The sequence below is a fragment of the Chamaea fasciata genome, unplaced genomic scaffold (assembly GCF_029207755.1).
Source record: "Chamaea fasciata isolate MVZ Bird 193981 ecotype frontalis unplaced genomic scaffold, bChaFas1.0.hap1 SCAF_9, whole genome shotgun sequence".
In the NCBI taxonomy this organism is placed as follows: domain Eukaryota; kingdom Metazoa; phylum Chordata; class Aves; order Passeriformes; family Sylviidae; genus Chamaea; species Chamaea fasciata.
Window position 1 is genome coordinate 26297104 of NW_027094094.1, and position 16019 is coordinate 26313122.

The window sequence follows — 16019 nt, forward strand, 5'->3', positions numbered from 1 at the left end:
GACGTGCAGCAGCATGGCTTGCTCTGAGCAGATCTGGGTTCAGTGGACATCAGTGACAGAAATCACTCAGCTGTTGGAGGGAGGCCATTCTCTCCCCATCCCATGCCACCCTTCTAGTCATGTGCCACACACTTCTCTGACTTTGTATTGTTAGACTGTCCACTCTTCCCATCAGCACTATTTTCCACAGTCCAGCAGTTCTGGCTTTGTGTGTTTGGCTTTACCATCCAGCAAAAGAGAGCCCTTTATCATCTCTGTAGCTGGGGGGTGTGTTTGCGTGACCAAACAACACAGACCACTAAGTTTGGATCCAAGGTCATTCTGTTTCCCTTAAGGGACTACTGCTGAATACTTTTTCTCTTGACATGAGCTAGGGCTGTTCAAGAACTGCTCATAACAAGCTCTCCAGGGATACAGCTGAAAGTAAAGTTGTCCTGTTTGAAAGTTATTATTAGAAATTCATCATCTCAAGATTCATGCTACAGGGAGAACGTGGCACCAGGCAGGCAGTGAATCTGGCTGTTTGTCACGGTGTAAACATGACACTGAGAAATTGGTGAACCCAGAGAGTTTGGTGAGGTAGGCTCAGCTCATTATCACCTCTTCCTTGTAAGGCAGAAATATGAGAATCCCCCTTTCATCTTTTCTTTTACATGCTCCAGTTTGGTTTAATAGAACTAGTCTGGCCAGCTGGCTCTGTCTCACTCTTCCCAACCTGCACACAAGTGGTGATAACCTTTTAGATACTGCTGCTTCCCATGTTCTCTCTGGCTAGAAGGTTTATCTCTGTAATGGGATTTGCCTTCTCACTTCACCTGGAGCTGTCAAGTATGTCAGATTTTGTCCTCCACAAGTGGAGCCCCTCTCTCCCCACAAGTGCATCAAATTCCAAAAGGTTTGGTATTTGCAACTCTGGGCTAGCTTAATCCAACCAGTGCAAAATGTGGAGTACCTCCTCTGTTAGGAAATTGCCTATCTCTGTGCTTCTGCATCTTCATCATGCAGAATGCATGAAGAACAGCTCACACAGCATGTGAGTTATTAGGACGCAGGCTGGACACTAGAAGTGTTCAAGGCCAGGCTGGATGGGGCTCTGAGCAACCTGGGCTGGTGGAAGGTGTCCCTGCCTGTGGCAGGAGGGTTGAAATGTGATGATCTCAAATGTCCTTTCCAACCCAAACCATCCTCTGAGACTGGGTTTGTGAGGGTTGTGTTGTCCTCACTCAAGCTGTTCAGTTGTCTTTCCTTGGCAGGAAGCAGGAAGAGGCAGGACTTCCCTGGCAATATGCACGTGGTGTCATCTCTGTCTTGCTTCCATGTGTGGCACAAAACCCAAGGCTTCTTGCCACAAGATTCCTCTCTTAGCCAGGCCTGCTGCAGGGTTTTTCCATTATGACTGAAAGAATAACCAAGCTTGTCAATCTATTTTAAGAAGAGCTGTGTCTGTCTTGTGACTAGGGCTGGAGGGATTATACAACTAATCTTCTTAGTGGACTCCTGCCCAGGGGATGGAGAGCAGAGGGCTCTAAGCAGTAAGATTCATTCTCATTTTATGCAGTTTGAAGAAACAGAGCAATCTAGGCTGTAAGATATGTGCCATTCACTGAAAACAATCAATACCATACCTGCTTTTATTCACAGGGAGCCAATGCTAAATTCAACCTCCGTCTTGTTGGACCGGGTGGCATCTTCCGAGTGGTTCCTCAAACTGTCCTGAATGAGGCTCAAGTTACAATAATAGTGGAAAATTCTGCTGCTATTGACTATGAAAGCTTCAAGGTGTTAACCTTCAAGGTACTTCTGCTTTCCAGGTCCTCTTTTTCAGTGTATACACTATGAGTCTGATGGCTTTTGTATTTGATGTGATTTAGCTTCTTAATCCGCCTGGAACTGTCTGATGTAGTATCAGTGACATGATATCCCACGTAAGGGAGGCTCATATCTGCCTCTAGTTGCCCACCTTCACAAAGTTGAATGGATGCATCTGTGGGCTGATTTAGTCCAGTCAGTGCAAAGTGTTGATTTTTATCTCCCTCTGGAAACTGTATATGTTGGTGGCTCTGAATCATTCTAGACTGAACCTTGAGGGTGTTATTTCTGCACTCACAATGATACATTCACAGATTGAAATACTAATTTCTCTGCATGTAGAATTTTACCTGCTTAGTGCTAAGTAATTTGATTCATGATCATGCTTTTGAATGTTGGCAGCCTGAAGACCCCAGCTGACTGGAAGATAATTCCCTAAAATTGCTCACTGCCTTTGTCAGAGTCTATCTATCTAGACGGCCATTTGCAGGCTGACCTGAGGCTCACCCACACTCCAAGCCAGCCATGCAAGAACCAGTTTCATCCAAAAGCTGGAACCTTGCATTATCACCTTCCCTGATGGATTCTTTGGCTCATCAACAAGATAATTAAGTAGTCTGGTTTTCTGTCAGCTGCCTCTGAACATGAGTTCAGTTCTGACTGCAAAGAATTGCACAGACAATCCCTGTAACCATTTAAAAAATTCCCAAAACGATCTAGCTGAGTATTAACGTGCTAGTTTTGTAATGTACAGAGAGTGGCATTTTTTTGCACAGTCCAAAAGCCAAAATTCCACAATTTCGTCTCCCCCTTGCTGTAAGGTTTGCTTTGTGTCCTTAGCAAGTTTCACTTGAGTATGTTTCAGGCCTCTTCTTGTAATGTTCTTTAGTCATTTTAAGCTTTATAGGTTATAGATGCTACAAAAATATGAAGCATCATTACTGTATTAAAGTGGAAGATTCTGAAAGGGCCATAAAGTGCTACTGAAACTAATTATAACAAGCACACATTTATTCAGGTTAAACTACCAAAAGACCAGTAAAGGAGTTACACATGGCCTCCTCATGAATGCCAATAGAAATCAAAGTAGTTAATGTGATTGCCATGAACACCAAAAGAATTAATTACCTGGAAAAAGGATATATATTTTTTTATAGCTTAAGCAGTTATTCACCTTTTTTTAAAAATTATTTTTACTGGAGAAAGACTTTCCAAAATTATTTCTACTGGAGACTCTAAGACTTGGCTTTAAAAATGCAGTCTTTGCCTGGATTCCAAATGGAGAAGGTGCAGATGGATGATATGGTAGCAATATATGGCAGCAAATACTTTATAAAGACTGCATTGCTGGCTTCATTTTCCTGCAAAGTTCAAGTAACTTACTACCCAGTTTTAGTTGTCAGTGTAGTCATTCTGGTTAGAATTTTGAATTAAATATATTTCTATTTAATGTGTATCTCAGAACAGCTTTGAGAGGTTATCTTCAGGGGTTTGGGGTTTTTTCTGTAAGCAATGATCCCTCTCACTAGTTTATTTTTGAAGAGTAATGCTAGAGAGTAATTAAAGCTAATTTGTCTGGGAGATGCACTGGAAAACTTTCTGAAGCAAAGGCTGCTAGAGAAACCTATCTTCCATTTAGTGCTGGCTCTTAAATGGAGTTGGTAGTCAGGACTTCCTTCATTTTCAGTTGTCCAGGAGCTCAAATGGGTTTCCCAAAGTATGGCAGTTATGATAATTCACACATCTCTCAAGTCCCTCTGCCACAGGGGCCAGATATTGCTGTCCCACCTTGTTCTGGGCTGCCATGCTTTGGGGGCAAACCTCCTGCCTGCATCTCCTCCAGCTTAGAGCACATTGTGCCTTGTCAGAGCCTGGACGTGCTGCAGACACTCCCATCTGCAGACTGGGACCAGGTGAAGGTGCAACTGTCTTCAGCTGCCAAAATCAAACTCTAATTTAAAAATTGACCTACCACTTTTAAGATTGCCTGTCAGTTTGCTCTTCTGGCACTTGAAACTGACACATTCAGTCCTGTGAAGTAATAGTTTTATGCTTTTTTTTTTCTCTGCATAAAACAAACAATACAGGTCTGCATAAGATACTGCAGGCAAGTAAGCTGACAAAATTTCCTCCCTAAAAGAAGACGCTGTCAGCATGTTGACATAGCAGGACTTAAAGGAAAGGGGCTAAAAATGCGTGTAGAAAATGAAGTAAAAATACTGAGCTTTCATAAGGTACTAAGATGGGCTGATTGCAGCATCAAAGATGATTTAATTGCAGATGTAATAATTTAGTTATAGCTCCATGTGCAGAATCAGCACTAAGATTTTACCTCTGTACTGCTTTAGAAGCTGAGATTTCTCATGAGGAGGTTTTTGCTGATGTCTGTATGGCTGCCCCTTCAAAAATTTCTTTTGCTGTAACCACCTGAAACTCCCAAACACAAAATATAGCACAGCGATGTAGTGATCAGCCTCCGCTTTTAGAGCAGTTGTGTCCTGCAATATTTGCAAGCAATCCTTCGAGATTCACTTCTTCTCTTTATTTCCAAACATTACAAATGTTCACACAGCAGGCACAGCTCTAGATGACACTGAGATAGCCTTTTCCCTGTCTGCTTGAACAGCTCCCCAGCTCTGCCTTCACCTCGAGGTGATACAAATGTGTACCATCAGATGGGCAGTTACAAGAATGTGTGATGTCAGAGAACTCTGTTCTCCTCAGAGACAGTGAGGCAATTCAAAAGCCCCCATGTTATCTGACAAAGTCCTAATCAGCATGCGACAATGAGGGTAGAAGTCCCATGAAGTCGGTAGTAGAAGTCCTCACAATCTTTGGGAGATGGGATTGTGCTGTACATGCCTAACCATCCAGCATTTGGGGTGGGAGTAATGCTGCCTCAAACCAAAAGGTTCCCTCATCTTTTTACCCTGTTTGGTGCAGTTTATTCTTCCTGACTTCTTTCCTGATAAAGAACTTCCCCTACAAAAGATCACAATTAAATGTATGTGGTTATTCAAAATAATTCAGTGCTTATGTTTCCTGAAGTTCTAGGAGCTGCCCAGGGATAATTGTTTGTAGGCTTCTGTTATGGCATTTGGATGTGTGTTGGTTAATTATGACTAGTCACATCTGTCACATGAAGTTCAATATGAATACACAGGCTTGAAGGCCTCTCCCCACAGTTTGATTGCCCATTGCAAGCAAGAACACACAAACAAGCCAAGGCTGCACGCTGACCTGGCTCATCATCTCACTGGTTCTGAGCTGTCAGGCTAAAATGCACCAGTGTGCCTTGGGTGGGGGAGAAAGCTCCTTTAAGAGAACTAAGAGCTGCTTTGTAGTGATTTCTGGTCTTGCTCCTCTTAGCTTCTTGCAATAGAAGTGAACACGCCGGAGAAATTCAGCTCGACGGCTGACGTCGTGATTCGCCTGCTGGATACCAATGACAATGTCCCCAAGTTCTCCTCTGACTACTACATTGCCAGGATCCCCGAGAACTCCCCAGGGGGTTCAAATGTAGTTGCTGTCACAGTAAGTTTCATTCACTTCTTAAGAAATGTTCTCTTTTCTGGATGTCTGTGGAGACAGTTCAAGTACCTTAAAAATAGTGGACAGGGCAAGTAGCAAATCTTTCTTGCCATTTGACTTCCGGACCAAACTGCAATTCCTTTCCAGAATCTACTGAAAAAAAGGAAAAAAATAAAACCACTTTGGGAAAAAATAAAGCTTTAGACAAGTATTATTTAGAACAACAAGGGTCATCTGCTTTTAAGACAAATCACGTGGCCTTTGACTATTAAGAAAGCCTCGGCCAAATCAGTGTCCAGTGGGAAGATTCAGTCATGGCTAAGTGGAATTGGATTTACTGGATTTGCTTGCTTAAGTACAAATAAAAAGAAAACAAGATGGCAGCTTAGTAGGTATTAGTCTCCTCCTCTTGGGAGGAACCTGGCTGCTAAAGGCATAATTAAACAGTTAATGAGGTCACGAATATAAAACTAAAGTGCTTAGGATTAGGAAAAGAAGATCTCTATGTATGGATCTCCTCACAGTGGGAAAAATATGTCTATAGATTTTCCAGTATCTTGCATTTTCATGCAAAGAAAGTCAGGGTATTTCATGGGCCCTGAGTGCTGGAGGAACATTTCCAGCTGCCTCTGTCTAATGCAACTGCTGAGACTGGAAACAGCTCTCATGTCACAGACAAGAAAGCTCCTGGCCACCTGGGCCTCGGTGGGGGATGCAAGTCACCTTGCAGAGGCCACACAGGCAAGGATGGTGGAGGCAGGTTGCCAGAGATCTCCAGCACAAGCTGGCACAAGTAAGAAAGACAATTAAATAGTCAGAATAGTAAAGTGCTGAAGGAAAATTTTAGCAATGGGAGAATCAGTGAAGTGAAACGTAAACAATAGAGAAAAGGTTATTGCATGAAACTAATAGGAAAGCTATTAGACTCTTAAACATTACTACCTTTGAGGTAATAGGAATAAAAAAAATTCTCGGACTTAGTAAAAAAAAGAAAGAGATTTAAAAAATGTTTGCAGAAGCAACAAAACTTCTGAGCCAAAGTGCACAGGAACATGTAGCTGAGGAGCCCATGTAAAATTTAGTCATGTCTGTCAACTCAGTACTTGACCCAGGTTCACAACTCTATGTGAAAAACTAAGATGTTTCAAGTACTCAGAGTGGCAGTTCTGGAGGAAGCCCCAAGTATGCAAATGTTTTAAGTAAAGTTAGACAGTACTAAACTAGGTTGTGGTCAAAATTATGGGGTGAGAGAATCTGACAAGCTTGTGCCAAAGAACAAAACAACACCTATCAGTAGGGCTGCAGGTGTGTTATGTTCATTGTGCAGGAATCAAAGACATTGTTCCAGTTCTCAAATATTTAAACAGGAAGACGAATGAATCAACCAGCACCACCATGAATTTTGATGGCCAGATACAATGGTGTAACACCTCCTCAGAGCTATCAGAGAAGCTGGAGCTTATGGAAATAGCTGCTACCAAATCAATAGCTTTCATGAGCCTGAGCTAAGAAAGAAAGCCAACAAGAGTATGAAACAAAGATATCATCTGGCTTAGTATTTGCATTATTAAAAGTCACACAGGCACAAGAGTGATTAAAATATAAACAAAGCTGAAATACAATGTATAGATTAAAACATTTGTTATTCATTACTTTAAATTGAACCAATTAAACAAGCAGAAGCTTAAAAATACTCTATAAAAAGTAAATAATTTTGTCTAGGGAATATTCATTAATGTTTAACTGATAATTAGGAAGGTTTGAGAGCTGGCAGTTGTGTTCATGTCACTGAGATCATCTCTATCAAAGGAGGATGAGGTAACTGTGGATGGATGGGGCCATCTAGCGTCAAGTCTCCCTGCCAGAGGCCCCGGGCACCAGGGACAGCGTTCCTGGGACTGGCAGGGACATTTCCTGGTGACAGGTTGTGCACTTTCTAGGTGCATATTTGCTCATGCGGTTTCCCCCTAAAAACATGATGGAAAAGAGAGTGAAAAGCATTTGGACCTGTTGTTAAAAGAAAAATGGAACATTTCTTTTCGCATTTTAGTAAAGTAAAACCCTCTTTTTTCTTTTCTTAAGGCTACAGATCCAGACTCAGGGCTTTGGGGAGAAATCAAGTACTCTATCTATGGAACAGGAGCAGATCTGTAAGTAACAAGTAAATAAGTAAAACTACATAACCTCTAAGCAGAGCTCTAAAAGAATTTAAAAAGAAAGCTAGCAGGCTCATTCTTGATCTGCTCATTTCCAAGGACATTTATGCCATATTCTTTGTGAGTTCCGTGAACACAACAACAGTAAAGCTACTGTGATCATTAAACATCTGCTTCATGAACCCAAGGAATTCTACTCACAAACCCCCAAAGAGATCTAAGGCAGCTGAAGTATCAATACACAGGATTTGTTCAATCACCATTTGAAAAGCACTTGTAAGAGAAAGAGAGGTTTTGGTCTAGTTGTGGAAAGTCACTTCTACAGAAAAAGAATCTCTTGGTTTTTTTCCCCTTCCCTTTCCATATGGCTTTACAAATAGCTCTTGTCAAAATAAATCAAGGAAGACAAGATATTCAAGGATATAAACTTCAGCTTTGGAAGTCAGCTGCATTGGGTGTTAAAAGCCTTTCATATATTTAAACATAACAGTCCTGCATCAGGAAGAAGGGAACCTGATGCTTACTTGATTTGGTAATAATGTTTCCCTCCCTCTCCCTGTCTTTGGGGACAGTGCTGGGGGTAAACATCTTGAAACACTGGTTCCCTCACATCATGTCCACCCCAGCTCCCAAACGTGGCTGGGATCAGTGACATGCCTGTCACAGATATTCCTGCTGGAACCTGCAGCTGCAGGGCAGAATGCTGGAAATGAATCAGCTTTTCAGGTACTCATCTCAGGAATCCTTCTCCCTCTGTATGTTATCCACCTGGAGCTAAAGCTGAACTCTTCTTGTTAAGGTGAAAGCTGTTTAGGAGGCACAATCAAAGTCCAAAATCCAAGATGTTAGGGGTGAACTTCTTCTGTAGCCAGAAGGATACACATATCCACCATGGATTATTTTGAGCTCTTCACTAAATCTTTAAGCTAGCTGCTAACTGCACAGAGAGCAGCAAGAAAAGGTCATGTCATGCAGGCAGGCCTCTTAGGTTTAGAATGTAGCAGCTGGTGGAAAAAAGCTTGAGAAGGTTGTTGACAAAGGATTTAGGGGAAAAAAATGTAAGCACAACTTTATTCTGATTGGCATTATGGAGATGCTCAGATTCACTGTTCTTGTGCTATTGAATGAAGAAATTATGATGTGAACTTTTCCCTCTTAAGTATTTTTGTTTGTTTTCCTCGTGCCAGAATGGCATATCTCTGCAAGGCTGGATTGATTTTTTAGCCCTGGCACCTCTAGATCTGCTGAATACACAGTTTGAGGCAGATAGGAGAATTTCAACTAGAGGCACAATATTTCTGCCTTGGATATTACATCAGTGGGTGTGCAGTTGCATGAGCAGAAAGATGAGTTGTAGTGGAGTAAGAGAAATAGTGTTAATTGTTGAAGGTGAAACCAATCTGATGGTAATCCTACTTTGGTAATCCAAGCTGCCAGTGGGAGCTTTTCTATTCTTCCACTAAAATGGGAATGATGACAGTGATGTCTGCATGGTTAGGCTGGGCTGAGTGCTGAGGAGACAGCACAGGCACTGTCTCCTACACAGTTATTCCTACCTCCAAGTCTTGGATTTCATCAAGACCTTAATTTTTATTTAATAGGGTTATAAGAACAATTGAAGCTTCTGGATTACTAAATGCCCCTTTAATAATCACTCTCCATTGCATTCAGAGTTGGAATACAGAAAATATTTTGCTACCCTGTACATTGATCAAAGGATATATAAAAAGTTTCATCTGTTAAAAGCTCCGCTGCTTGGAGCCTACACTGGTGGAGCCTACATTGGCAGTCCATTTTGAAAAGACACTGTGTTGCTATCTTATCTATAAATCCAAACTTTGGGCTGACACTTTTGACAGTGTCTCTGTAATTACAAATGTGTAAATTTGAATTTGCAGCAGATAAATCTGAACACCCACTCCATTCCAGTGTCAGTCTATGGAAAAATGATTATTTTTGGAGAAGATAATTTGCCCTGTAGTTTGGGAGATTTAAGAGCAGATTTTTTCCCCACCCATTCTGAGAAGTGAAGAGTTTAAATATGATATGCATCACACTTCTTTTAGCTATTTAGGTGATATAAATCAATCTTAATTTATGCAGGACATAATCTATTACACCGTACTTTTAAAGTGGAATAAAGAGTAAAAATGGGTTTAATGTTTTTCCTTTTAATGCAAGGAAATCACTCTAGGAGAAGGCCATCACACTGATCATTTACTGACAACAAAGACTTCTAATGGAAAATGCAGCTAAAATGGCACAAGAGAGAGAAAACTATGAGACACTGGTAGTTCTCTGGTTTTCAAGCCTAAAGGAACTAGACAAAAGCTAGGTAGAGTGAAGGATTTGGAAACAACACCCAGAGAGGAATGGTTAGGTGAAGAGTACCAGTGTCTGGGCACGGCATTTCAGTGTTTACAGCGGGCTCTAAACAGACATTAAGTGACCAAAAGTCTTCTGTTCCTTCTTTTCCAGGTTCCTAATCCACCCATCAACAGGTATAATTTACACCCAGCCCTGGGCGGTACTGGATGCTGAAGTGAACTCCAAGTATAATTTCTATGTGAAAGCAGAGGACACAGATGGGAAATACAGCCTGGCTGAAGTGTTTATCACCGTGCTAGATGTCAATGACCACTCTCCAGAGTTCAATGAAAACATCCAGGAAAAGACAATGATCATTGGGTCACCGGTGAAGATAGAGGTGAGAGATGGCACCGTGTGTCACAAAGCAGAGTGCTTTGGAAAAGCCCTGGCTCTGCTATTTACTCTCAGGGGTCATGATGAATGTCTGAAAGTTGCCTTTTCCTGCAGCTTTATTTTGCACATCCATTTGGATGTAACAAATGGATTAAAGTGTGGAATTACAGCATTTACTGACTGCTGAGAAGGAGAATTAAATTCTGTAGGCAGAATAGAAAGTCCTGTTACAGTATTTGAACAATCAGCTGGTGGACGATCCTGGATTATATAGTGATCACAAGAAGCCCAAATAAGAGAAGTGAATGAAGTACAGGGTTTTGAACACTTAACCTTCCTGACACCCATTTGTGTTCAACCACACAACTGAGTTCCCTTCATTCTGAAGAACCATACTCAATAATCCAGTATGGAACAGAAGGTGAAAAAATGCAATAACAATTCCCAGGCAAAGGTGCAGAACATCCTACGTTCCACACATTTAAATGCATATCATGAAGCCTGATCACACAACACCTAATGTTAGTAGAATAAATACCATAGCACAAAAATTAAGGCCGCTATAGTTTATGGCATGGAACTAATCCCGTTATTCTTTATCACTTCACATTTGTCCCCCACACTGTGTGAGAAGCTCCCAGCTGAGGACCATTTGCATTCTACAGATAGGTTACAGTTCAGTTTTTCCTCTGATTTTATTTCATCTCAAATAGAAATTTCTCATAAAGAAAGGAGACTAGTCCTGCTGTTTTTCACTAGAAAATGTAGCCTAGCTTCCAAGATGAAATGAAAGCAGCCCAGTCATGGCACAGATACGCTCAGATGTGAGTGCTCAGAAGCTTTTTGTCCTCAGGCAAAGATACAAACAATAACACCTTTGTTTTTCACACTTCCCCTACCAGGCTATCGACCAAGATGCAGAAGAACCCAACAACATTGTGGATTATTCCATCATGCAAGCAGATCCAGCCAATGTGTTTGACATAGACCAAAGCACTGGGGAAATCAAGCTGAAATCCTATATCCGATCTCTGGACATCATCCACAACATCACAAACAACAAAGACTGCATATGGTCATTGGTGGTCCAGGCCAAAGACCGAGGCTCCCCGTCCTTCAGTACCACAGCAGTTCTCAAGATTGATATCACAGAAGAGGTAAGCAAATGTTTTAGAAAAATCCTTATGGGAGATGATCCCTGAAAGGCACCAATGGGTAGACATTGCTTGCTCCATTTCTGAGACTTTCTTGCCAGCTCTGTTTTGTAGAGTGTTTCTATAGCCTTGTGGTGAAGTTGGATTCTACAGCCACAAATGTGGAAGATATTTTGATCAGAAATATTGCAAAGGTGCAAAGGTAGGAGCAAAATGTAATTAGGAGATGAGGTTTTTGTTAGAGATTGTTAGATATGAATTAAGGTCTATAAACTTCAGAGAGTAAAGGTAAATCCCAGCTGCTAAATTTCTGCTTTTTTATTTTCATGCAGAAGAAAAAAAAATCTTTTTTCCTCACAAAAAGTGAGTGGAAAGCAGCTGGGGTCAGAGTGAAGTAAATCAGATACATCAACCTAAGCGACATAGGAAAAGTGAAAAAAAACTTTACAGAAATGCTTTAAAGTATATAGAACTTTGAATGGGAATTTAATAATTGCAGTATTATTAGCAGATGAAACAAGAAGACTCTAAAAGAGTCTTGCACATGTAGGTTGAGATTTTCCTTAGTCCAGCTTTTACATCAGCTGAAGAACAAGCAGCAATTTATGGTGTGCAGTGAACGCTTGCACGATTCTTATTTATTGTAACCGCCTTGCCATACCTTTAACAAAGTACCAGCAGGGAGGGAATGGGCTTTAAAGCACACGAGAAACACATCGTTAGCCTGACAGTCTCTGGACCACACACATAAACTGGGCAAAGATGCAAATCTCACCCTACAGACAGCAGCTGGCCTTCTCTTTGTTTGGTCACAATGCTCCCACTGCTCTTAGGTCTGTTATAATCTTTCTGTTTTCTCCATCTCCTCTTATTCCACTGATGCTCCTTATGAAGCACATTCATATGATAGTTTTTGTACAAAGTTCAGAGCCTGCTGGACCGCCAGGGGTCTGGGGTCTGCCCTAGCAGGGCAGTGCCTGGCACAGGGCTGCCTTCTGGGGCCAGCCAGCCCTGTGGGCATGGGCTGGGCCTGCTGCTGCCAGGTTCCGCCATGCGGAGCTGGGGTGTCAGTGCTAAGTCTAGAGACTCAGCTTTCTTACAGACACAAAGGAAATGCACTGCTTAACACCTGGATTTCCCGTGGAAAGGAAGTTTCGGTGGATTTCACACAACAAACAAGAATTGCTGCCCGCAGCAATGGGAGTACTTGCCCTCCCTGCCTTGCTTCCAGGCTTCTCAGAGGCTGCACATTTCAGGAGTGCATGGCACCAGGTGGACCCAGGCACTGTCCTCAGGCATGTCCCTGCTGGTGGCCACCAGCCTTCTCTTCCCTCCTGGGTGAGCTGGAAACCTCCGTCAGCATGTGGGGCTGATGGGTGTGAGTGGAGGGAGGGCGCCCCACACCTCCCCTGCTGGGGGACAACGTGTCCCTGAGCCAGCTGATGAAGGACAACTGGAAGGAAAACAAAAGTAGCTGATACTTTGGGATAAGGAGTTTCCTGAATTTCCTTCTAGTGCTTGAATCAATAGCACTACCTGATGAAAGATGGTGCCTTGTATGAAGTCCCGTGTCTGCTTCCTTTTCTCCCCCTCCAGGGGTACATATTTGGCACAAAGTGAGGGAGAGCCCTCCTCATACAGTCTAAAGGGAAAGCAGAGAGGGCTGTGATGACGCGGGTTTATTTCCTCACACACACACACAGTTTTTTCCTTCTTCCCATGCTCTTCTTGATGCCAAGTCCCAACAGAGAGTCTAAGATAGCAACAGCATCTTCCTTCTTTGAGTAGGTTTCTTCAGCAGGATCTGGGCTACTGATCTAGTGTCACATCCTCCATAACCTTTTGTATGTCTCTATTAATTCTTCCATTGCTTGCAATGATTTGGGTTGGTTGGGTTTGGGTTTTTTTATCCCATTGCATCCCATCTTTTTTGCAGAAACAGATTTCAGTTTGCATGTACGAGAGATGCAGTGCCAGTGTCCAAAACCCTTGGTCATTCCCTGCACCCCAGGAACAGCACAGGCACTGCTAACACTTTGTGAAGAAAATCTCCTGATGCAGGCATATTGCATACACACATTTTCTCTTTCTCTGAGGCTGTTACAAATGTGCATTTCATCCCTCTGTGCTCCAGCTGTACAAAGGCTCTTATTTTGCTGTTTGGTGGGCATTTATGTATTACTGATTTTGGATAAGGAGGATATTTTTGAATGCATCCTCTAGAGGTTTCCTGCAGTGTTAATCACAGTCAGTAATTAAACAGGCATATTTTCTGATTAACGTTTACCATTGCAATTAGCACAAGTCTGTGCCCTTCGAGATGGATGCCTTGTGGCTAAGTTCAGCAGTATTGCACATCAAAAGGACCTTCTTCTCTTGGAATAATACAGTGCTAAAAGCATCCAAAGGCCTTTTAATTTAACTGAGTCTGATTTTATGGAAATTGGTATTGAGGGGCATCTGTTAATATCCTATCCTTTCACAATAAATAAAAAATATTCTTTCACAGAATAAAAAACATATGCTGGAAAAGCCAGTCTTTTTCCATCCATATGTCTCACTCAGAAATGTATTCCTGCTGCCTGATATTTTCAGAGAAGGCTGATTCCCACTCCTCTTCCTGAAGATTGGCCTGATGGGGGCATCCCTCGGCCTCTTGATGACTCCACTGAGGTTCTGCAAATGTAGAGGGGGCGTTTATTTACACCTCCTCATGGACTGAGGCTTAAGTCCGTATTTAGGCAGCATAATCTGTCGTTCTTAATAGCTTTGGCCACTCATTTAGACTTCTAAATATAGCTGGTGAGTCTCATTTTTAGACTCTTCTAACTCAAAGGCTCAACAAAAATCTTTGCAGTAACATGGAGATCTTCTGTCTCGTACTAACTGCAACCTTGGGAGCTGTGGCTGACGGCACTGCACAGTCCTTGCCACATTTGTAGAGCAGTTAGCCTCTTCTTCCCACAAGACAGAAAAAAGTAATTTTTTTTAAAAAAAATACTGGTTTGATTTGAGAAGTCTTGCCTCATGCTGGTGATTATATTGCAAAGTGATGCAAACACAGCTTTCATATACAGTGATAGCACTGAACTTTGGGATAAACACTGCAGGGGCAGCTGGTGTTCCACCTCGGATCAGGAGTCACTTCTGAAGCAAATCTCCTGATCATCCCCACATACTGTGCCTGTGCCTCACATAGCTCCAAGGATACAAGGTGGACTTCTTTCAGACGAAAATATAGTTGGGGAGCACACCTAGTGTGCCTGGGCACCAACAGGCAGTCCCTCCCTGCAACCAGGCTAGAAAAAAGCCCTGTGACACTGAATGCGTGGAGGTGGGCCCCTCAGAACCAGCTGGTTCATTGTACAGATTGTACAGATCCACTTGCTTAAGTCAACACAGCCCAAGTTGTCTCTAACACAATCATCGAACCAAGCATTTAAAGATTGAGTCCAACTGTTAATCCGGCACTGCCAAATCCATCGCAAAACCACATCCCTTAAGTGCCACATCTACAAATAATCTGAAATAGCTTGGGCTCTAAACAGGTTCACCTACTTAGACTCCTAAATATTTCTGGTGAGCCTTGGCTGCTCTTGTGATCGAACAGCTTAACCACATTCCTTTTGGGTCCAGCTTCTGACTACTTGGCCTATGTGCTCTGCTTACTGCTACCCATGCATTAGGAAAGGCCCTTGAGAAGCTGTCACAACAACAACAACAACAAAAAAAAAACAGCAGAGCATTGTCTTCTGTGAGCAGTGGTATTTTAACTCTTTTGATTCTGTTAAGAAAGAGTGTTTCTTCCAGGTCCTGGCCCACAGAGATATGACAGCTTCCATTTCATCGTGTATCTGCTTTTATTTTATGTGTACCAGAAAAACCAGTACTCTTCAAAATGCAGCATGCCATTCAGGACAAAACAACAGCTTCAGCAATTGCAAAGTGGCACTATTTGTTGAGCTGGCGACATGGCACTGCTGGCAATCGACACAAGGACTTGAAGATGTTTTAAATGTGCACTTTCCATAAGTCTCTTTGCAACCTGGCCGAGATTATGACATTCCTGGCTTGCACTGCAAGTTATTCCTTGTATTTATCCTGCCAGTGTCATGGCCATGACAAACAGAAACTCTCCCACTGCGTGCTCACAAAATGCCTGATATCTTTATGCAGAACAGTTGTCATCCAAGGCTAATTCCAGGCAAAGCTTTGTATAGTAAAGGTCAAGTAACTAGAATAGAGGCTGAACCAGCTAGCTGTTAATGGGTTTAGTTATGGTATTAATCATCTCTTCACCATTGGAAGTTCTGAACAGATGCCAGACTTGCTGAGACCAGGGGATTGAACGAAGCCACATGCCAAAACTCTCCAGAAAATTTTTATCTGTTCTTCTCTGCAGCTGTAGTACACGGGCAACATGTACTTCTGTCTAATCTCGTTTATTCAAGGTTTTCAAATACCTAGTCAAATACTCTTCAGCCATCAGTGCCTTCCTATAAGAGATCTTGACAAAAGTCGTAACAGGTGGACTCAGGTCACGTACAACTTAGCAGGGTTTATCTGACACTTAATTCATCTGACTTTCACATGAAGCTAAGTAAGCCAGGGTAGAATTTGTATCATCTGATGGGATTTAAGTACAAAAAAAAAAAAAAATCCAAGT

At 42.1% G+C, this 16019-nt stretch overlaps 1 protein-coding gene across 1 annotated transcript in view; it reads left to right on the forward strand.

Moving 5' to 3' along the window:
- The window catches only part of CDHR1 (cadherin related family member 1), a 42362-nt gene that overhangs the window by 23863 nt on the left and 2480 nt on the right, over nt 1–16019 (forward strand). The window contains exons 12-16 of the mRNA XM_066190634.1: nt 1642–1794; nt 5179–5343; nt 7423–7490; nt 9975–10203; nt 11102–11356. Coding sequence (XP_066046731.1) covers nt 1642–1794; nt 5179–5343; nt 7423–7490; nt 9975–10203; nt 11102–11356 — 870 coding nt within the window. The remainder of the gene's footprint in view (nt 1–1641; nt 1795–5178; nt 5344–7422; nt 7491–9974; nt 10204–11101; nt 11357–16019) is intronic.